The sequence below is a fragment of the Stigmatopora nigra genome, unplaced genomic scaffold (genome assembly GCF_051989575.1).
Source record: "Stigmatopora nigra isolate UIUO_SnigA unplaced genomic scaffold, RoL_Snig_1.1 HiC_scaffold_25, whole genome shotgun sequence".
Taxonomy (NCBI): domain Eukaryota; kingdom Metazoa; phylum Chordata; class Actinopteri; order Syngnathiformes; family Syngnathidae; genus Stigmatopora; species Stigmatopora nigra.
The window spans coordinates 986,260-1,009,328 of NW_027551604.1; the positions used below are offsets into that span (position 1 = coordinate 986,260).

At 37.5% G+C, this 23,069-nt stretch overlaps 1 protein-coding gene across 1 annotated transcript in view; it reads right to left on the reverse strand.

Annotated features, from left to right (window-relative positions):
- Positions 1 to 1,724: 1,724 nt before the first annotated feature.
- Positions 1,725 to 23,069, reverse strand: part of LOC144191989 (A disintegrin and metalloproteinase with thrombospondin motifs 20) — a 91,753-nt gene continuing 70,408 nt past the window's right edge. Inside the window, exons 29-38 of the mRNA XM_077710961.1 lie at positions 14,197 to 14,364; positions 11,250 to 11,423; positions 9,987 to 10,190; positions 9,014 to 9,143; positions 6,481 to 6,575; positions 6,315 to 6,409; positions 5,050 to 5,183; positions 3,475 to 3,566; positions 2,449 to 2,553; positions 1,725 to 2,341 (exon numbers count right to left, since the gene is read on the reverse strand). Of these exons, the coding sequence (XP_077567087.1) occupies positions 2,252 to 2,341; positions 2,449 to 2,553; positions 3,475 to 3,566; positions 5,050 to 5,183; positions 6,315 to 6,409; positions 6,481 to 6,575; positions 9,014 to 9,143; positions 9,987 to 10,190; positions 11,250 to 11,423; positions 14,197 to 14,364 (1,287 nt within the window). The 3' untranslated portion in view covers positions 1,725 to 2,251. The remainder of the gene's footprint in view (positions 2,342 to 2,448; positions 2,554 to 3,474; positions 3,567 to 5,049; positions 5,184 to 6,314; positions 6,410 to 6,480; positions 6,576 to 9,013; positions 9,144 to 9,986; positions 10,191 to 11,249; positions 11,424 to 14,196; positions 14,365 to 23,069) is intronic.

The following is a 23,069-nucleotide window of genomic DNA, read 5'->3' on the forward strand; positions in this document are numbered from 1 at the left end:
TACAAATGTCTTACTTTGAAGGGATAATCTTTAAAAAAAACATCGCAAATGCTATTTTTAAGATAATTTATGAATCTGTGTTCCAAAAGGGCGTTGCCTACATATGGACAAATTAAAAAAGGAAGTCAAGTGAGCAGTACAACCAGGAAGTGTGTTTAAGTCTCTGCTAACAGGTAAGATGGCGGGTGGCGCCATATTTATTTAAGTTTTATGCACTTTTTTCTTGAATTTCATTCATAGACGTCAAAATTAATGTTATATAGCATTTTATCTGTTTATTTTTTCTCAATTTTGAAATTATTGACCCTATTACCCGCATTATCTTACGTTATAGCATACCAAATCTAATTTATGCGCATACTCTCGATTCAGTCATCATATTTTTTAGCGATAAATACGGCCTATATGCGAGAAAATACCTCTAAAAATGGCTAAAATATAAACTTTTTTTGAAAATAATGTGTCTCAACTTAGTAAATAATAATTCCCGATTAATTGTCCCATAACTTTCAACCCTAATTGTATATCTCCGCACTTTAGTAGCAACATTAACAATTCTATATATTAATAAGGCAAACCCCGAAAGCTCGTATTAGCACAGTAATTTTTCTAGTAGTCTTGAAAAGCACCATTTTGGAAATTAGTGGTTATGAACACTTAACAATAATTCTAATGACAGTTTGATTTCGCAAAGGTTAATTAATATAAAGTAGATCCAGAATAAATATGGTCAAACATAAATATGCGGAGGTAGGGGATAATGTAATGCGTAATGTACATAAGGTAAGTTAAGGTAAGTCAAAAAGACAAAAATATTACTTTATAAATATAGTCATGCGTTTTCTTCAGTCAGTGGTTTTCCTATGTTTTTTTTAGAAGTGAATTTGGAAGGAAAATATTTAAAAAATACAGTATATTTCAACTTCTGACAATACAGCACCTTTAAAGGGAGGTCAAAGGTTAAAGAAATGTTATTTATGTTGTTTTCATGTAATTTTAGCACCAAAATAATGACCTGTAAGATAGAAATAGGTTTTTTTAGATGAGGAAAAGTGACATTTAGCGTGTTAGTTAGACAACTTGATCCCAAATCTTGTTTTTTTCTTCAGTAAACGAAACAAAACTAGGTTAGCTTGAGCTACAAATTAGCATGTTTTAGCTTGAATAGTTTAACAGCAATACACTCGATGGTCAAGCTAGGTGAAGCTAACGTTAAACACGGTTTAGCAGAAATGATGAGAATGTAGGTTAAACTTGAGCTTTGAAAAATAGGTCGTCTTATAGTCGGGGTCGTTTTTGATGACATTACAGGACACCAGGGCCAACTAAAATCCTTAAAATTGGGGTTTAAAAAATTTAAAAAATTCTTAAAATATTCCTCAACAAAATGCATCACATTGGATTTTTTTCGCTAATGCTATAATTTATGTAAAAAAAACAAAATGCCGAAATTCTACAAAAAAAATGGAAATACATTGTTTAAGTAAATGGTTTAAAAAATTAAAAAAAATCTTAGAATAATCATCACCAAGACCCATCAAATTGGCTTTTTTTATCGCCAATGTTATAATTTCTGTAAAAAAACAAAATGCCGAAATTCTACAAAAAATGGAAATAAATTGTTGAAGTAAATTATCTCCATCTTGTTTTAAAACTGAAACATACAAAATAATTCAAGATTATTTTTCCTGCCTTGCCAAATATTTTTATCATTTTCTCAGCCAATAAAAACTGTTAAAATTTAGAAACCCCCAAAAGTGTTTAAAATCAGTTACGACTTAAAACATGAAGCTAAATTAGGCTTTTTCTTCTTTTCTGCAAAAAGACGAAAAGCAAGCTCAACTTACGTAACTCGGCGTTGTTTTTCTGTCCAGACCAACGAAAACTTAGAGGGAACATTAGTCAAGACACTAAAAACAAAACAAAAATAAGTGGGCGTGGTCAAGCACGGGTTTGCTGAGTCACAAAAGTTCGAATTTCAAGCAAATCCTTGAAAACGATCACTTTAGCGATGAGCAATTCCGTCAGGGAGTCGAACAACGAAACATTTGGTTGCATTGGCAGTCAGTCAGGTGTTGGACGGCGTCCTCTCGAGACGTTATCCTGTCCGTTGTGTTTGATTTTAATTCGTTCTTTGCAAAAAAAAAAATAGGCACCAAGATATCGCCAAGTAATTTGGTCAAGTCGGAAGTTTATGGACATAATCGTAGATGTTAATGGCGTCCTACCAACTTGTGTCTGTCCTCAGCCGTCAATGGACTTGAAGGAGGACGCCACCATGTGCCTGAGGAAGACATTTCCCGCAAAAACCTCCACAACGGCCGTAGATTCTCGTTCCGTCCTGCGTAGCAAAAATGGACAAGCTATGTTTAAGCTAAAAGCTAAGAAATGAGTCCACCAACTTATTGACGTTTTTTAAAAGCAGCCATTTTGGCTCCAGTTTCTTACCTCAGACCGATGCACCTTGACGGAGACGTAGTTGCCCTGAGATGACCATTTGGTGGCGTCTGCTACTCGGAAGCCGGTGCCAATCAAATTGATGCTGAATTGGCCCTGCAAAGGTTGTGCAAGTTAAACTTTGGATTTTATCGTATTGGCCCGAATATAAGACGATGTTTTTTTGCAGCACTGAAAAAGTAAGTGTCAGCTTATGTTCGGGGTTTAGACATTGTACCTGTTGATGAGACAAGATGGCGCCAGATGCCTTGAAAGTGTATGCTCCAAACGTTGATGATTAATTGAATGCCTTTGTTGTAATTTTACAAGTATAATTATATTTTTCTCCTGAATATATTGTTATTATCGTTTGTTTCAGATGTACTGTCATTATTTTCTGTATAAAACCTAAATTTTGTGGTCATCAAGTATAATCAAACTTGAGCCTTGAAAAAGAAGAGGTCGTCTTATAATCGGGGTCGTCTTATATTTGGGGTCATCTAATATTCGGGATCGTCTAATATTCGGGGTTGTCTTATATTCGGGGTCGTCTTATATTCAGGTCGTCTTATAATGGGGTCGTGTTATATTCGGGGTCATCTTATATTTGAGGTCATCTTATATGAGTTCTTCTTATAATCAGGGTCGTCTTATAATCGGGGTTGTCTTATATTCGGGTTGGTCTCATAATTGAGTTTGTCTTATAATTGGGGTCGTCTTATATTCGGTGTGGTCTTATATTTGGGGTAATCTTATAATCTGGGTCGTTTTATAGTCAAGTTCGTTTTATAATGGGGTCGTCTTATATTCGGGGTCGTCTTATATTCAAGGTCGTCTTATAATCGGGGTCGTCTTATATTCGAGGTTGGTCTTATATTCGGGTTGGTCTTATATTCGGGTTGATCTTATATTCGGGTTGGTTTTATATTTGGGGTTATCTTACATGCAAAGTAATCTTATAATCGGGGTCGTTTTATATTCCCGTTTGTCCTATAAATAAGTGAGGCGAACTGCCATGTGTATTGGTGTTTGACCGACCTGTGGACATTTGGCAGCACTGTAACAGTCCCCCGCCGTGGCAAAAGGCACCGGTCGACCAACGGGAGTTTGCGAGAAGCGCAGGTCGGTGACTGAAAGACAGCAAAGTCGGGAAATACGTCACTGACAGCCACCATATTGAGTTATAGCCAAGAAATGTTGGGGCTCACTTTGGTTTTCTTTCTTCAGGTTTTGCTAGGCATAAATCTTGGAATCTTTATAGCAAATGCGTTGCCCAGACCATTTCTCTTAAGATGTTTTAAAGCTCCCTCTTGTACACTTATCGCTGTCCTATTCAGGGTTGGTTTTACAAATAGTGGTGTAAACCTGGGAATGTGCTTTTTAACACTCTAAAATTTAATGTAATTCACTTTTTTGTAACTATAAACACCCAAATTGTCAAGTTGAGAAGTCAGCTGGGAAGGCTCAAGCACCCCTGCGAGCCTAATGAGGATAAAGCAGTTCAGAAAATGAGATAATGCATAGACCAGGAGACAAAAGAAACTCCCATAAGGATAATAATGAAGAAAAATGATAAAAATTGACTATTTAAACCTCATTTTTGAATTAAAACTGCATACAATTTGCTGTCCACCAATTCAGGAACAACTAGGATTGGCTCTATCACCCCCCGTGACCCTAATGAGTATAAAGCAGTTCAGAAAATGAGATAATGCATAGACTAGGAGTCAAAAGAAACTCTCCCATAAGGATTATAATGAAGAAAAATGATAAAAAGTGACAATTTAAAGCACATTTTTTGAATAAAAAATTCCTGCAATTGGCTGGCCACCAATTCAGGAACAACTAGGATTGGCTCCAGCACCCCCCATGACCCTAATGAGGACAAAGGAGTTAAGAAAATGAGATAGTGCATAGACCAAGAGACAAATGAAACTACCATAAGGATAATAATGAAGAAAAATTATAAAAATGGACAATTTAAAGCACATTTTTTAATTAAAACTGCATACAATTTGCTGACCACCAATTCAGGAACAACTCGAATTGGCTCCAGCACCCCCCTGCAACCCTAATGTGTATACAACAATCCCAAAAATGAGACTAGATGAAATATCTTTATATTTGATCCAAACCCAATCGAGGAATGCACATTTCAAAATCAAATTTGCCCTAAAACTAAAAACTAAGCCAACCTATAATTGATCAATGAGGTATTTATCAATAATTCACATGTGCGATGTTAACAAAATCTGATCTTGAACTCATTGGCTCGACTTCATGCTGCCAAAAAACAAATGAGTACCATTCAGAGGGAGGAGAAAAACATGTGTTATTAGGGATAATATATCCACACACCCACACAAACCCACCCACACACCCGCCAATCCACTAATCATAAAGCCATGTCGTTTCCAACCGACATAATGAGCATAGCGACGTAGCCTAAATACATTCCCCGTCACGGTAACATGATATTTTATCGGTATCACGACATGGTGGTTGTGGGTTCGATCCCCCGGGTCGTATTTGGACTCATCGTGTCAATTTTTGGGGGGGATATTTGTAGATAATGAGCATGGGTGGTCTGGCCATAGCTTAGCGATGACTCACCGAGTATCCTCAGGGCACTCAGGTCCAGACGGACCTTGTGGAAGAGGGTGTAACCCGCCGCCGTGTAGTCCTTCCTGCAGTTGCAGTCTTGTCTTCGGCTGCCGTTGTATGGACATTCGAATGGGTTTAGGAGCCTGTGTGGGGAAAGACATGGTAAGAGTATCTTTACCAACATTTCATCCAACTGAGTGGTGAGCGCAGGGGTGGGCAAACTACGGCCCGCGGGCCACATATGGATACATTAGGCTTTTTAATCTGGCCCGCCGAAGTCGTCCAAATAATGTTTTTTTTTTTTTACCCAAGATGGCGCCATCACGTGTTTTTGGTGTTTTACAGCCCCTCTATCATTTTTTTATATGACATTTTAGTATTTTTTAATACATTCCTTTTGACTTGACTTTGTACTTTATACTTGACTTTATACTTTTTATTTTACTTTGTACTTTTTATTTTACTTTGTACTTTATACTTTTGATTTTACTTTGTACTTTTTATTTTACTTTGTACTTTATACTTTTGATTTTACTTTGTACTTTATACTTTACTTTGTACTTTACACTTTTTATTTAACTTTGTACTTTATACTTTTTTACTTTACTTTGTACTTTATACTTTTTATTTTACTTTGTACTTTATACTTTTTATTTTACTTTGTACTTTATACTTTTTACTTCACTTTGTACTTTATACTTTTTACTGTATACTTTTTATTTTACTTTGTACTTTATACTTTTTACTTTACTTTGTACTTTATACTTTTTACTGTATACTTTTTATTTTACTTCATACTTTATATTTTTTTATTTTACTTCATACTTTATACTTTTTCCTTTGTACTGGATACTTTACTTTGTACTTTATACTTTTTACTTTACCTTGTACTTTATACCTTACTTTGTACTTTATACTTTTTACTTTACCTTGTACTTTATACCTTACTTTGTACTTTATACTTTTTACTTTATTTTGTACTTTATACCTTACTTTGTACTTTATACTTTTTACTTTATTTTGTACTTTATACTTTTGACTTGAATGATGAGTGATGAGTATGTTAATACTTGAGTCCTTTTTTCTGTTTATATTTCATATATGTACTGTTAACGGATGCACTTTTTTATATGTATCCTATCTTGTGCTGACCCCGTCCATCTGTCAACTTTTCAAAGTCAATGTGGCCCCCCGGGCCCAAAAGTTTGCCCAGCCCTGGGTTAGCGCTAGCCCGTGTGAGCATAAGCGGTTCAGAAAATGAATGATTGAATTACCTGTAGCCGTAGACTTCCGAGTAATTGTCCGTTTGGCCGCTGCGAAGTGTCACATATTCTTTTGGGAAATCGGTTTCCATTTCCGCACAGTAAATCTGCAAAGGAGGCGGGACTATTTAGCACAAAGAGAGGAAGACATTGGATAGGCGGAGTTCAAGAAACACACCTGTAGAATGCGGGACTTGATTTTGAGGTAATATTCTCCGTCTATTCGGACTCTCTGGCGTATTTGGACGTCCCGGCAGGAACTGAACAATTGACCTTAAGAGGAAAAAAATACCTAATTTTAGTGTATTAGCAATAGCATTTTTTTTATAGTAAACAGTTTTTGCCTTAATACAGTATTAAGTATTACTTTTTTAAGAATACATATTAAGAAAGTACCTCAGAATATTCTGTAGTGTAGTGCTACCTGTATTACAACAATAATCTGGTATTGGATTTTATTTTGAAAAACCCTTTCAGTCAAACATTAATTTGTTCATTTTCTTAACCGATTACATTCAGAGGGATCGCAAAGGGGTGCTGGAGTCTATCCCAGCTGACTATGAGCACCAAGCAGGAGACTCGGAACAACCAATCATAGCTAGGGCTAGGAAATTTAGCATATAATTAGCTTAGCATGCATGTTTTTTGGCATGTGGGAGGAAAAATAAGAAAAATTACTATACAATTAGCCTAGCATGCATGTTTTTGAAATGTGGGAGGAAACCAGAGTACCCAGAGAAAACCCACCCAGGCAAGCCTGGGGAGAACATGCTAACTCTACGCAGTGAGGACCGACCTGGGATTGAACCCACGACTAGAACTGTGAGCCATGACAATATTAGCAGTCAACCATGATGTTTTTGTAGGATAGCAGTGACCGCAACGATCCGTATTTGAGCCGAAATCAGTAAAACCAAATCACTTTTAGAAAAAAAAATCCCGTTCAAAAATTTAATTTTGAAATACAAAAAAGCGTATAAATTGACAGCAACGTTCCCCCTAAATTTTCATTGGTCTGGGCAAAAAGTGCACTGAGCACCAGAGGGAGAAACACCATCCTTGCTCACTATATATATACACCAGTATTATACCTGCCATAAGCAGGTGCATGTCAATGTTCCCTCGAATTTTTTCATGTAAAACATGCTCTAAAACACAAAAAAACATAAGAGTGGACAGAGCTACTGCCATTGGCTGCCGCGTACACAGCGCCCTCATGGGGAAAGGAGTAAAATGTGACAGATGGGCGGGGTCAGCACAAGATAGGATACATCTAAAAAAGTGCATCCGTTAACAGTACATATGAAATATAAAGAGAAAAAAATGACTCAAGTATTACCATACTCATCACTCATCATTAAAGTAAAACGTGTAAAGTACAAAGTAAAATAAGAAGGAATGTATTAAGAAATATTAAAATGTCATTTAAAAAAGATAGACGGGCTGAAAAACACACAAAAAACATAAGAGTGGACAGAGCTACTGCCACTGGCTAACGCGTAAACAGCGCCATCATGAGGAAAAGGGATAAAAAAAGTTTGGATTTTATTTACTGCGCGCCATATGATTGCTGCTGCGCAAAGAAGACGAGAGTATTGCGCAATTGTGCACAGCTAAGAAGGAAAATTGATTGACAGCTATGTCAACTCTCCCTTCTGAATCCAATCAGCTTTTCCAGTCCCCCCTGACTAAAATGCCTATGAAATGTTAAACATGACTAAAATAAACAGTCCAATACGAAACTGCTGTTTCCTTAAATGGAGAAGTGTTTTATAAAAACGTTTCATGATGTGCGTCGTGGTCGCCGCCGCCTCCCGATTGGCTCCCTCAGTCCCTCAATGGCCATATCGTGCTGATTAGCATTAATACTCCAGAGCAGCCATTGGCTCTGGTCCGAGCATCTCCTTTTAATTCGGCCTCAGACCGGTTTTGGCAGGGGATAAACCAACAAACTCGCACGTCCTAGTTGGCCCGCTGCCGACTTGCGAAGGCCTCGCAAGTTCACAATGAAGGCGGCCATTTTAATAGGCTCAACTTGGTGGAAAAGGCTATTTATTATAAGTGCTGGCTAATGGCTAAAAGAGGCTAATGTGTTAAAATGGAGGGAAAACAGCTGAGATTCTATAAACACAATCAGTTACGGTCTTGGCTAACGTACACAATACGCTCAATTGGATATCATTATGGGGTGTTTTTTACCGTATTTTCACGACTATAAGGCGCACTTAAAAGTCTTAAATGTTCTCCAAAATAGACAGTGCGCCTTATAATCCAGTGCGCCTTATATATGGAAAAAACTGAAAACCAAAAACAAAAAACCACCACTGTCGGATATTAAAAAAACACAAAGGCCTGAACTGAATACTCAATACTGTTAAATATGCAGATGCCATCTTAGTTTACAACATCTTTCATCATATAGCTCCTCCCCCACTGCGAGATTTTATACAAAAAAATCCAAAACATCAACAATGGCTGGCTCTAGAGGTGACTGTAATATAGTGAGTGCTTCATACCTGGAAGTCAATAGCAATTACCCTATTTTCACCACTATAAGGCGCACTTAAAAGTCTTAAATTGTCTCCAAAATAGACAGTGCGCCTTATAATACAGTGTGCCTTATATATGGAAAAAAATGTCATTCATTTAGGGTGCACCTTATAATGCGGTGCGCCTTATAGTCGTGAAAATACGGTAATTTTTTTACTTACATTGGTCTTCTTGGCACGCAGCTTGAGACGAGGGTCTTTCCGCGGGAAGGCATTGCTTGGACGATGATCCTTTGGATGTTACGCATTCCACGCTGCGGTCCATGGCCCCGGATCCGCAGGTTTGAGAGCACTGGGATTGAGATGTTTGTTGATTATGAGGTAGAAGGGAATGTGATTCATTTTTGTTAGCCACGCAGAGACATCAGAATTTCTTCTAACAGAACAAAGGGAATCAATAAAGTTATGGCTCAGGAGCCACATTTGGCTATTTTGATGGGTGCATAGGGCTCTGAGCTAAAGTATGGAAATACGTTGGTGAGAGTTCAGAATGCACCAATAGCATGAAAAAGTAAAAATAGAAAATAAAATCGGTCGTGATTATTGTTGTGCTAATTTTAGAATGCTAATCTTTCAAAAATAAATATTTACAGACCTATAAAAGAAAGTGTGGATTGAAAATTAAAAAAACAGTTGTGATTACGTCTAAACAAATGGTGTATCCTTTGTATGTATAAAATACAGAAATACCACTCGTTACTGACACTGCGGCTAAAAATACGATGCGCCAGATAGTCGTAAAAATACGGAAGTTACACACCTACAAAGGAAAGTGTGGATTGAAAAATAAGAAAATCAGTCGTGATTACTGTTGTGCTAATTCTAGAATGCTATTCTGTCAAAAATACACATTTACGCACCCATAAAGGAAATTGTGGATTGAAAAATTAACTAGAAACTCGTAAAATAAAGTACTTTATCGACATAAATCAGGCCACCCTAAATCAGAGGTAGGGATCCTATGGCTCAGAAGCCACATGTGGCTCTTTTGAAGGGTGCATAGGGCTCTGAGCTGAAATATGGACGCCTGAAACACACCAATAGGAGCGTAACGTCAACAAAGTGGCGCTGACATTACGTCAAGTACAAATCGACAAGCTAGCAAAGATCAAGCAGTAAAGTGGTTTCTCCTCACCTTGCTCCAAGGGCCAACTTTCCAGTAGGAGGCCTGTGGACAGTCTTTTATCAGGCACGGCCTGTTGCTCGGAGGTCGGGGTTCGGCGCAGTGGGTAGCCGATGCGGGCGACTCGACGGCGTAGGGATTTGGGGCCGGAGAAGAGGCGGTCCTAAGGCAGGAGACGGTACGCTGCTGGTGGCCAACGCCGCAGCTTGTAGAGCACTAATACACACAGGTTGAAATATTGGTTATTCCTCATTTGAACTGGGAGGGTCGGCAGTGAATAATTGTTACCAGTTCAAATAGATTGAATAGCTAATGCTAATAAACTAACATTGAATAGAATGTATTTGTTGTTATAATACATACGAGTGGCCCAACATACGAATTAAGGGAAAAATAATGGGTCCAAATCAAGTAGGTGCAATGAAGGGTAGTGCGAACTGTACGTCCCACGTGGGGAAACTATGGCCCGCGGGCCGAATGTGGCCTGAGGGCCGTAGTTTTAATCCGGCCCTATCTTTTTTTAAATGACATTAATATTTCTTAATACATTCCTCTTTAATATACTTTGTACTACTTAATACTTTATAAATTTACTTCGTACTTAATACTTTTTTAATTTACTTTGTACTTTATATTTTTTATTTTACTTTGTATGTTATACTTTTTACTTTACACTTTGTACTTTTTATTTGAGTTTGTACTTTATACTTTTTGTTTTACTTTGTACTTTACTTGGTACTTTATACATTTCATTTTACTTTGTATTTTATACTTTTAACTTTACTTTATACTTTTTTATTTTACTTTTGACTTTATACTTTTTACTTTATTTTGTACTTTATACTTTTAACTTTTAACTTTACTTAATAATTTATACTTTGTACTTTATACTTTTAACTTTACTTTGTACTTTATACTTTTTTATTTTACTTTGTACTTGATACTTTTTACTTTACTTTGTACTTTATACTTTTTTATTTTACTTTGTACTTTTGATCTGAATGATGAGTATGTTAATACTTTACTCTTTTTTTCTGTTTATATTTCATATGTACTGTTAATAGATGCACTTTTTTATATGTATCCTATCTTCTGTTCTGACCCCGCCCATCTGTCCCATTTTTAAAGTCAATATGGCCTCCGGGCCAAAAGTTTGCCCACCCCTGACTTCAAAGTTGGATCTGTGATACTGCATGGGAACACAACTGTTTGACTAGCAAGGCTCTGGAATGCAGTAACATTTAAAAAAAAAAACTAAAAACTAAAGCTACTCACTTCTTTCCACGGAGCGGCGACCCAATTGTAACGAGTACATTCGGCAGTTTGGCAGCGCTGGATGACGGCAGGCCGTGATTTAGCGTCACATAGATCTTCTCTGACCTTTCCGCTGCTTCTGAGACGGCAGTAGACGCCTCGGCTCTGAAGTCCAACTCCGCAGGTGACGGAGCACTGCAAAGAAAAAAACGTAAAGACATTGACGTCAGATGGACAAAGTCACTCACTACTTTACAGTCACCTTGTTGGGTTTATTCTGTTTTACTATTATAATAGTTATATTAATTCATTTCTTTATTAAATCATTCTCTTTCTTTTCTCTGTATTAATTCATTACTTTGTTAAATCATTCTCTTTCTGTTTTCAAAAGTGTTGCGAGGTCACGCCAAGTCATCTTTAACCTGGACGGCCTGTTCCAGGATGGTTATACAAACAATCCACCCAATCTGGGTCCTTGAGATTTGGTGGGCCCTTGGTGACGAGGACAGGGCTATTCGGACAATAACAAGAATATTGTTATCGTTATGTAACCGTACACTTCGGGTTTTTCTGTATGTAACGATTATATGATTATGATTATATTATATGATTCTTAGGTCAAGGAGGTTGTATAATTACTCTAATCTAAATGTTGTTAGGTCTAGTCCCTGTTTTTGTTATTAGTAAAATACTTTGATTGTTATTGTAGTCCCAGATGTTGTTTTTACTCATACGTGATGGAATGATCAACAACTCTGTAACTTGTGACCATAAGAATGGGACGAAAACGTCTATTCGAGGAGACGTTCGGAAGTTGTAAGGGACACTTGCTGTAACTCTCCCTTCCGGAGGCTTTTACCTGTTGTATCCATTTCTATTTAATTAAATGTCAATAATTGAATAAGATGTCTTCCTGCAGTTATTGATAATTACGGACGAAGGTAATTATTAATGAACCTGACACACCTCTAGAGCCAGCCATTGTTGATGTTTTGGATTTTTTGGGTATAAAATCTTGCAGTGGGGGAGGAGCTATATGATGGAAGATTGTGTAAACTAAGATGGTATCTGCATATTTAACAGTATTGTTTCAGTTCAGGCATTTCTGTTTTTTTTTAATATCCGACAGTGGTGGTTTTTCGTTTTTGGTTTTCTGTTTTTTTTCCATATATGAGGCGCACTGTATTATAAGGCGCACTGTCTATTTTGGAGAAAATTTCAGACTTTTAAGTGTGCCTTATAGTGGTGAAAATACGGTAATTGCTATTGACTTCCAGGTATGAAGCACTCACTACTTTACAGTCACCTCTAGAGCCAGCCATTGTTGATGTTTTGGATTTTTTTGTATACAATCTTGCTTTGGGGGAGGAGCTATATGATGGAAGATGTTGTAAACTAAGATGGCATCTGCATATTTAACAGTATTGAGTATTCAGTTCAGGCGTTTGTGTTTTTTTAATAGACAGTGGTGGTTTTTCATTTTTGGTTTTCATTTTTTTTCCATATATAAGTCGCACTGGATTATAAGGCGCTCTGTCTATTTTGGAGAAAATTTAAGACTTTTAAGTGCGCCTTATAGTCGTGAGAATACGGTACATGAGGACATAAGACATGTCCACTTGAGAAAGACTTCATACTTGCTGGTATTTTGTAGAGGGACACTGATTGCTTCCAGAACTAGCGCCGCAAAAGAGGAGGAGGAAAAAAACTTGTAAAGACTGGGGAGTCCAGAATGGAAATGGACCTTTGGGGATTTTAGGCATTTCATTTTTTTGGAGGGGCGGTTTAGTGGTCTTGCTGAATGAAGCCGCAAATGGGTTTTTGCCGTGCACTGGAAAAATATAGTTTGCATGCGTTCTGTCTACCGCAGAAGACGGTGGTGTTTTTGTTTGGGTTCTGTGAGTCGTGAGACATGTGGAGGGTTTTAGGGGATCGGGAAAGGAGGTCACTGGGATTGGTTCGGGATCTTTGGGGTACGTGGGGGTGGGGGGAAGTCGGTAGGGTACTGAGAAATGTTGGCATGGTAAAGGTTGAGGGTTAGGAAAATGATATTAGAGTGGGTTATATGGGAGTTTGAAGTTGTAACTTGGCATTTTATTGTTGCAAAAGTTCTGGGTTTGATTCCAGTTTGCATAGTTTAACAGGTTTTGACACTGTGAGCCATATGTGGCTCTCACCAGAACTCGTTTTTTGTTCGTTTAAAAAAAAAAGGTATTTCTGAACAAGAAAGGCGAAGAAGAAAAAAATGTTAATCGTGGAATTTTAAAGGAGATATTTTTGGAATTTTTGTATGGGATAAAAGAGCCCTGAAAATGAATTTTACCCCCCTCAAAAAAATATATATATATTTTTTTTAAATATCTGATTGGAGGAGTATGATTTAGCAAAATAAAGTCTTTTATAGAGTTAATTTGTGAGTGGGAAGAATCGCTAAGACAAGACATTAGCCTAGTCATGGGCAAACTATGGCCCGCGGGCCACATCTGGCCCGTGAGGCGCTTTACTCTGGCCCGCCAACGTTGTCCAAATATTTTTTTTCTTTCCAAGATGGCGCCGTCACGCGGAAGCCAGTGTCAGTAGCTGTGTCGACTCTTATTTGTTTTTGGTGTTTTACAGTCCCTCTATCTTTTTTAAAATGACATTTTAATATTTCTTAATACATTCCTTTACTTACTTGACTTTGTACTTTCTACTTTTGACTTTCATGATGAGTGATGAGTATGTTAATACTTGAGTCATTTTTTTCTTCTATTTATGTTTCATAGGTACTGTTAACGGATGCACTTTTTTATATGTATCGTATCTTGTGCTGACCCCGCCCATCTGTCACATTTTTAAAGTCAATGTGGCCCCCACCCGGGCCCAAAAGTTTGCCCACCCCTGCATTAGCCGTTAGCCAGCTAGCCAATCAAAATCAGCGAACTGGATTGTATTGACGTATTTGTAATTATAAGATAATTTCACATACTTTGCTCCACTTGTTGGCTTTCCAGGTGGGGCACCCGGGTGTCCGACACGCCTTCTCGGTCCGGGGGCGATGGAGAGGAGTGCAGTGTTCCTCATCAATTTTAGTCTGGTTCTGGTCCACGCAGGTGATTTCCCGCTGCTTGATGCCACGCCCACAGGAAACTGAGCACTAAAGGGAAAGTCAACAAAATAAGAGCAATTAGCATGTAAGTTAAGTTGTATACATTTAAATGTTCACATGTAGCAAGATGTGAAAGTTTAGGCATGATTTGAATCAGTCAAAATAACATGCTTTTTCTCTCTGATATATTGTTATAATCATCTTTTTCAGATGTACGGTCATAATTTTCTGAATAAAAAATGCACTAGGTGTTCAAAAAGACTCAAATTTGAGTCTTGAAAAGGGTTTTTTTTAATAGTCAGGATCAATATATTAGTATAATCCTTAGTTTCAAATGTACTCTCATTATTTTCTGTAAAAAAAATTGCATTAGGTGTTCAAAAAGACTCAAATTTGAGTCATGAAAATGGGGGATCATCTTATAATCAGGATCGCCTTAAAATCAAGATCGTCCCATAATCAGAATCGTCTTATAATCAGGATTGTCTTATAATCAGGATCGTTTTATAATCAGGATAGTCTTATAGTCAGGATAGTCTTATAGTCAGGATTGTCTTTTATTCGGGCCAAAACGGTATTTATCTATAATCAAAAGTAGTCCAGACCATAAGAGGCAGTTTCTAGTAACTTTCAATAACACCACAAAAAAACTAAACAAAATGAAATGGTAAAATATATAAACAATTCCTTGTAAGAATGACTGACATTGTTTACTAACGGAATTTGGAATTGTTTAAATCTGTAAAAAAAAACTAGCAAAAAAATGGGTCATATTCCAAATCATTGAGGTCAATAAGGCCATATCGGTTTGACAGAAGATCAGAGAGTGGCTTTGGGGGCGAGCGCTGGGCTGGGCTGGGCTTCCTCGCCGCATTTCACGGCCAATCGAGCGTGCTGCAAACACATCATCTCGTTCTAAAGCAGCCAAATAGAACGCTCACGCCGGCGGAATGCGAACAGCTATTTAACCTGTAAACAAACCGAGTAACTCGCAACAACTGCAAAGACGCGCACCCCAACGAGGACCTCTACACCGAGACGTTGATCTGGGAACCCCCAAAAACTCCAGGAAGCCAGAAAACACGACCAAAAACAGTCGGAAAACCAGACACGCCTACAAAATGCTCAGAAATAGGCCAAAAATGGCCGATTTGAGTCTTGGGGTGAGGTCAGTCCAGTCTGCAATTAGCATTTGGGCTATTTTTCGCTACTGAGTGGGGGTGCTGCACCACAAAGAAGGTTCAGGAGACACGCATTTTGTCTTGGTGTATTTTCCAGTCCAGATATTTTGCATAATATTGCTTTGTCCACTAATGATGACCTCACAATGTTGCGTAATGCTGAAAACAAGACTTGTGGAAAATTCACTTTCAATGGGGATTCTAGTACAAATACTCCAATTGGTTACTATACTTGGGTAGATATGTCTGTCTATAATAGACTATATATCAATGGGTAGGGAACCTATGGCTCGGGAGCCACATGTGGCTCTTTTGATAGGTGCATTTGGTTCTGAGTTAAAATATGGAAACAGTGATTACTGGTGTGCTAATGCTAGAATGCTAGCTGTCAAAAATAAAAATGCACCTATAAAAGATAAAATAAAGTGTGTATTGAAAAATAAAAATCAGGCGTGATTACTGTTGTGCTAATTCTAGAATGCTAGTCAGTCAAAAATAAATATTTACTAAGTCAGAAACCTACTTTTCAAGGAGCAAACTTTGTGCTATCTACCATTTTTTAGCATTTACTGTATTTTCTCACATATTAGCCATCTTCCTGTATAAGCCGTACCCTTAAAATTGCCTTAAAATCAATGAATTTGACAATTTCTCTCATATAAGCCGCCCCCTGATTCACAATTTTCACATCCATATTCATGGTTTTAATAGGAAGTACAAATGTGTTACTTCGAAGGGAAAATCTTGAGAAAAATCATAACAAATGCTATTTCTGAGATACCGCCTGCACATAGACAAATTCAAAAAGGAAGTCATGTGACCATTGCAACCAGGAAGTGTGTCCATAGTGCTCTAGTTTGCCATTCTGAGGTAAGATGTGAGCAATGGCAGACAAGTGAGTTTTTTTCACATTTTATGCAAAATACACCATATTTTTCTCTTAAATTTCATCCATAGACGTCAAAAATAATTTTATTTACCATTTTATTTGTTTATCTTTCCTCTATTTTGAAAAAAATAACCATATCTGCCATATAATGGCATTTTATCTTTGTCATCTTTTCATTTTCATGCATGTCAAGTCTAATTTATGCGCATATAAGCCTTACCCTCGACTCAGTCATCATATTTTTAGCTAAAAATACGGCTTATATGCGAAAAAATACATTACAAAACTTATAATATAAGTTAAAAAGTAACTTAAAACATATAATATGATTTTTTTCCATTCCCATCATTGGCACAGTTTCAGAAAAACATTCTATAACAAGATAAAAATCTGCGCTAACCTTAGCTAGCAACCAAAAATGTTGTAAATGTGGTTTAGCGGTGTACACCGCCACACTCTGGGGTCGCACGCATTGTAATTACAATGGCATTTTAAACACAGGGCAAGAATCAGCTAACACACACCATCAAAGCTAACCAATTGGCATATGCTCTCCACCAAAAGATAACTCCCTCCACTACCTCTGTTTTTTGTTTTTTTTTTGCAAAAAAGGGGGGGGGACTGTTGAGAGAAGAGCCGGCCCCCTCCTCCTCGAGGTCGTAAAAAAAAGGGGAGGAAGAAAGAAAATCGTAGCCATACGGGCTTGGTTTCTCTCGCTGAACTTTATTATGCATTTTAATGGAAGGAAGAGGGGGCGGAGTCTTTTATGTGTGTGTATGTGTTGGGAGATCATGATGGCTCCTCCCCTTGCATCGTATGTCAGCCATTAAGTGCATCACGGAGTGCTGGCAAGGCGCAGTGAAGTGTAGTGGACCACAAGAGCACTCAAATGAGGGAGAAGAAAGAAAAAAATGCTGAGTTATGGGATGCAAGAGTGTCTATTCAGGTAAAGACCCACTTTATATGTTTTGGGGGGGATTTATTTAAACAGATAGAAGCCGTTGGGGTTGGGATGTGGGTAGATTTAAGGTGAAGGGGCAATTTAGAGGGGTGAATGAGCTTAGAGTGGATGTTTTTGGAATGTGGGGGGAATGGGGGGTACCCGGAGAAAACCCATGCAAGGCTGGGGAGAATTTGGCAGGAGGGTAGACCTGGATTTAAACCCAGGAAGCCCAGAAATGTAAGGCCTAAACTCTAACCACTTAACCATCGGGGTGGTTATACTTTGTCCGATAAATCGGGATATGTGATAGTGCTAAATTAGCTTAGCATGTATGTTTTTGGAATGTGGGGGAGTGGGGAGTACCCGAAGAAAACCCACACGAGCCCGAGGAGGACATGCAAATTCTAGATTAGACAACCAACTTGGATTCAAACCTAGTATCCTTAAAACTGTAAATGAATATATGATCATGCTAAATTAGCCTAGCATGCATGTTTTTTGGAATGTGGGAGGAAACTGGAGTACCCACAGAAAACCAACAAAAGCCAAAGGAGAATATGCAAACTCCAGACAGGACAACCGACTTGGATTCAAACCCAAGACCTTCAAAACTGCACGGCCTAACCACTTAACCACCGCGTTTGCCCGACAAATCGGAATGAATACACAATAGCGCTAAATTAGCCTAGCATGCATGTTTGTGGAACGTCAGAGGAAAGCAGAATACCCGGAAAAAAACACGCAAGCCCAGCGAAAACATGACAGGAGGACCGACCTGGATTCAAACCCAGAACCCCAAAACCGTGCGGCCTAACCCTTGACCACTTTTCCACCAGACAACTTCAACTTTGCCCAACAAATCGGAATCAATATACAATAGCGCTAACTTAGCCTAGCATGCATGTTTTTGGAACGTCAGAGGAAAGCGAAATACCCAGAGAAAACCCACGCAAGAACATGCAAACTCCAGCCAGGACAATTAACTTCGGATTCAAACCCAGGAACCCCAAAACTGTGATCCCTATCCCCTACCCACGTAACCACCGGGCTGTTTAAACTTTGCCCAACAAATCGGAATAAATATACGATAGCGCTAACTTAGCCTAGCATCCATGTTATTGAAATGTCTGAGGAAACTAGACTACCAGCAGAAAACCCATGCGAGCCCTGGGAGAACATGCAAACTCCAAACATGACAACCAACTAGGATTCAAACCCAAGACCCTCAAAACTGTGAGACCCAATCCCTAAACACTCTACTTAAAACTTCCCCTACAAACCGGAACAAATTTACGATATCCAGGCTTAAATGCGGGTCATAATATGCGGGAATGTTCTCCCAAAAATATCATCTCCCATGGGAAATCCACATCTAAATTTTTGGCCCTCCCACGTTGTCACGGCCATTCATTTCACATGATTAGCCGGCTAAATCTGATGTAATCCGGGTGTTGGGGAAAAGGGATTTCTGCGGGGATTAAAATGGAATGGCTCATCCGCGGGGTATAAACAGCCCAAATGACACCTAAGAAAAAAAACACCGCCGCCCGCTCTTTTCATACTTGTCGGAATCGTTCCATTTAAGTAGCGCCGCATTTTAACGGGTTTTGGAACCCGCTAGCGAATCACGTAATAGTCTGCCAAACCAGACCAAATTAATTATAAAACAGCCCTGGGAAGACTTCATTTACTTTTTATGGACTAAACTAACATTCATTGTTGTTGTTTTTTTGTTTATTTTGTTTTGTAGGACTGACAAGAAAATAGACTCCGCCCACTTGACTCATCCTGAACAGGTAAACTACCGTATTTTAATGGCTATAAGGCGCACAGCATTATAAGGCGCACCCTCAATTAATGACATTTTTTCCATATATAAGGCGCACTGTATTATAAGGCGCACTGTATTATAAGGCGCACTGTCTATTTTAGAGAAAATTTAAGACTTTTAAGTGCGCCTTATAGTCGTGACAATACGGTAATAAAATGCATGGGTAACATTCCAAAAATAAGTAACTTAATTCATTAGGGGGTGCTGGAGGCTATCTAAGATGACTTGGTGGACAGCCAATCACGGGGCACGATGAGAAAAACAAAAATTCAGGCTCAAACTCATATTTTTTGGGGCGATTTAGAGTGCTAAATTAGCCTAGCACACAGGTTTTTGGGAAGTAAATGGAGTACCCGGAGAAAACCCACATAGGCCCAGGGAGAACATGCAAAAAAAGTGGACTAAACTGGATTTGAACCCAGGCTTTGATTTGAGTTTAAAATATAAAAATCTGGGCACTCAGATTTTTGTGTAAAATGGCAAACATTTTTGCAAAAAAATCTGCCATAACTTTATAATATTAATTTTTGGTTCTATCAAAACAGAGTAAAAAATTAGAGTACATACAAAAATAAATAAATGTTTTTTTACAGTAAACTTTTGCCCTAAAAATGCACGCAAACATTGATAAAAAAAATTTGGTGCACTTTTTCTAGTCGGAAAAAAAGTATTTTTTTTTTGGCTTACGACTGCAAAATTTTGGTGGAAAGTTTGCTATGTTTAATTTCGACACTTGACGTCTCATTTAAGATAACCTTTGCGTTGGACTTGGATTTGTTTTCCTCTTGTGGAGATCAACAAACGTCCCTTTTTTTGGCATGTTCTCATTAGTCAAGGCTTTTAAGATCCATCCCAGCCCACAAAGGTCAGTGTCAAGGTCATGTGTCAATCACCGAGAGGCTTGACGGTAATGGCCAACACATTTTTTTCCAAATGGAGGATAACCTTGGGCTCGGTACATGTTTAGATTGGGAGGAGGGGCTAGTTGAGTGGGGGTTCTAGATGGGGGTCTTGAGTCAGAATTGGATTGACATCTGGTCAAGGAAAACTACGAGAAAACTCGGAAAAATAAGTCAATTGTAAACTGAAAAAAATCCCATGATAAAGTACACCTCTACTTACAAAATTTTCAAGAGGGAATTAGATAATTTACATCTAAAGTATGACTCTGCTTACAAAATGATCAGGAAATAATTAGATATTTTAAGTATAAAGTACACCGCTACTTACAAATTTTTCAGGAATGAATTAGAGAATTTACATATAAAGTAGAATACCTCTACTTATTAAATTTTCAGGAGTGAAATAGAGAATTTATATATAAAGTGCACCTCCACTTACGAAACTTTTAAGAACGAATTAGAGAATTTACATATAAAGTACACCTCAACTTACGAAATTTTCAGGAACGAATTAGAGTACTTAAATATAAAGTACACCTCTACTTACAAAACTTTCAGGAGCGAATTAGAGAATTTATATATAAAGTACAACTCTACTTACAAAATGTTCAGGAAGGGATTAGAGATTTCACATATAAAGTACACCTCTACTTACAAAATTTTCAGGAGCAAATTAGAGAATTGATATATAAAGTACAACTCTACTTACAAAATTTTCAGGAAATAATTTGAGATTTTACGTATAAAGTACACCTCTACTAACGAAATTTTCAGGAGCAAATTAGAGAATGGACATATTAAGTCTACTTACAAAATTTTCAGAAAATAATTAGAGATTTTGCGTATAAAAATACAACTCTACTTACAAAATTTTCAGCAACAAATTAGATATTTTACATATAAAGTACACCTCTACTTACAACATTTTCAAGTTACGAAAAAAAATCTGTTACCAACTTATTTTGTAAGTATGGGTACAACTGTACTTAAAATAATATCCCATAAAAAAGTTGTTATACGGCGTACACAATTTAAAATGATAAAAAAACATTTAAAAAATACGGGAAAAACGTAAAAAACATTAACATGTATGTGAAAGCTCTAAAGCTATTAGATTAAAGATTCATAACGACATTAGCATTTAGCTCCCATTTTTCTGTTCATATTAAATCATAACTCGAATAACATGGTCTGATTCTCGCAAGATTGCGTTTAATTTTGCACAATTTTCAGAAATGACAAACAGATTTTGGAAGCCTGCTTGTGTCAACTCTTGTTTAAAAAACGAAGAAAGACCGGTGGTGAGAAAAGGAACTGCAGGAGTGGTAAGTCCTTATGAATAAGTCGAAAAACGTGTCAAACTATTTTGGAAAAAGTAGCAAGAATGTGTTTAAACCGCACTGTTTTTTTAAGCTAACTCGAAAAAGGGCGAACGCCAACTCAATGTGTTTTTTGTTTTTGTTTTTTGTTCCTCGGAATCGACAAGTCTGGACTTGACGAAGATGAAAGACGACGGGGAAGTGAAGGTGGACGATAAAACGTCCCAGAACATCGCCGTCATGTTTTCAAGGGGAAACTTCGCTGAGGTTTATGTCAAAACAAGACAGCTGGGAAGAATGCTGTCATGGTAACGTCAAGAGGTATTGGTGGTCTGTTAGCCTAGCTGACGTACCGTGAAATTCTCCCAGACTTGGACTCGGTATCTCAAGGAACTAAGCGGAAATATATGCTTTTCATTTCTTCGTAAGCAAATGGATGACTTTCAGATTGTAACCGGACATTTGGTCGCCGGTCAAATGTATTAGATATTAAACAGGACTTAGATAATAAATAGTACTTAGATATTAAACTCTCTCTCATGAATATAATTTTGAGAGCTGGTTTCAACAGTAAACTTTAATATCTAAGAGAGAGTGTAATATCTAAGAGAGAGAGAGTTTAATATCTAAGTACTGTTTTATATCTAAGTACTGTTTTATATCTAAGTACTGTTTAATATTTAAGTATTGTTGAAAACGGTAGATATTTAGATATTACTCTCATGAATATAATTTTGAGAGCAGGTTTCAACAGTACTTAGATATTAAACAGTACTTAGAACTTAAACAGTACTTCAACCTTAAACAGTACTTAAATATTAAATAGTACTTGGATATAACACAGTATTTAGATATCAAACAGTACATGGATATTAAACAGTACTTAGATTTTAAAATTATTTAGATTTTAAAAAGTACTTAGATATTAAACAGTACTTAGATATTAAACAGTACTTGGATATTAAACAGTACTTAGATATAAAACAGTACTTGGATAATAAACAGTACTTGGATAATAAACAGTACTTGGATATTAAACAGTACTTATATATTAAACAGTACTTGGATATTAAACAGTACTTCGATATTAAACAGTACTTAGATAGTAAACTCTCTCTCATGAATATCATTTTGAGAGCTGCTTTCCACAGTAAACTCTCGGTGACCAAAAGATCGGGGACCAAAAGACCGGCGACCAAACGTCCGAGCACCCTTTCAGATGCGACAGCTACAATTGGACCAGATCAAGAAAGGGTTTCCTACCAAATACAAGCTCAAATTAAAATTCCATTTCCTTTTCTAAGACACAGGAATCTCCAAAACTTGGCCTTCGGAAAGCAGTCTGCGTTTATTTTTTTCCAAACACTTTCCTTTCAAAGTCAACAGAACTCCGAGAAAGAGAGGAACGCCAAGCTGCCGTAAGTCAAAGCCCAATGCCAAAACATCCCCGACTTCCGGAGTAAACATTCCACAAGAGTCCGTCCGGTCGGTCACCCTTCTCGGGGCCTCCCCAAAAACCCGACGTCAAAGACCCTACAAACAGCAGGTCTTGCAATGCTAAAGATTTTGGCGCTAACGTAAGAGAGTTTGACCTTTGACATCGACAAAAAAAAGCCTGACTTTCTTTTCCCGCTAAATGTTAGCCAGCTGTGTTTCCACTTCAGTTCTTAGAAAACTTCTCAAAATTT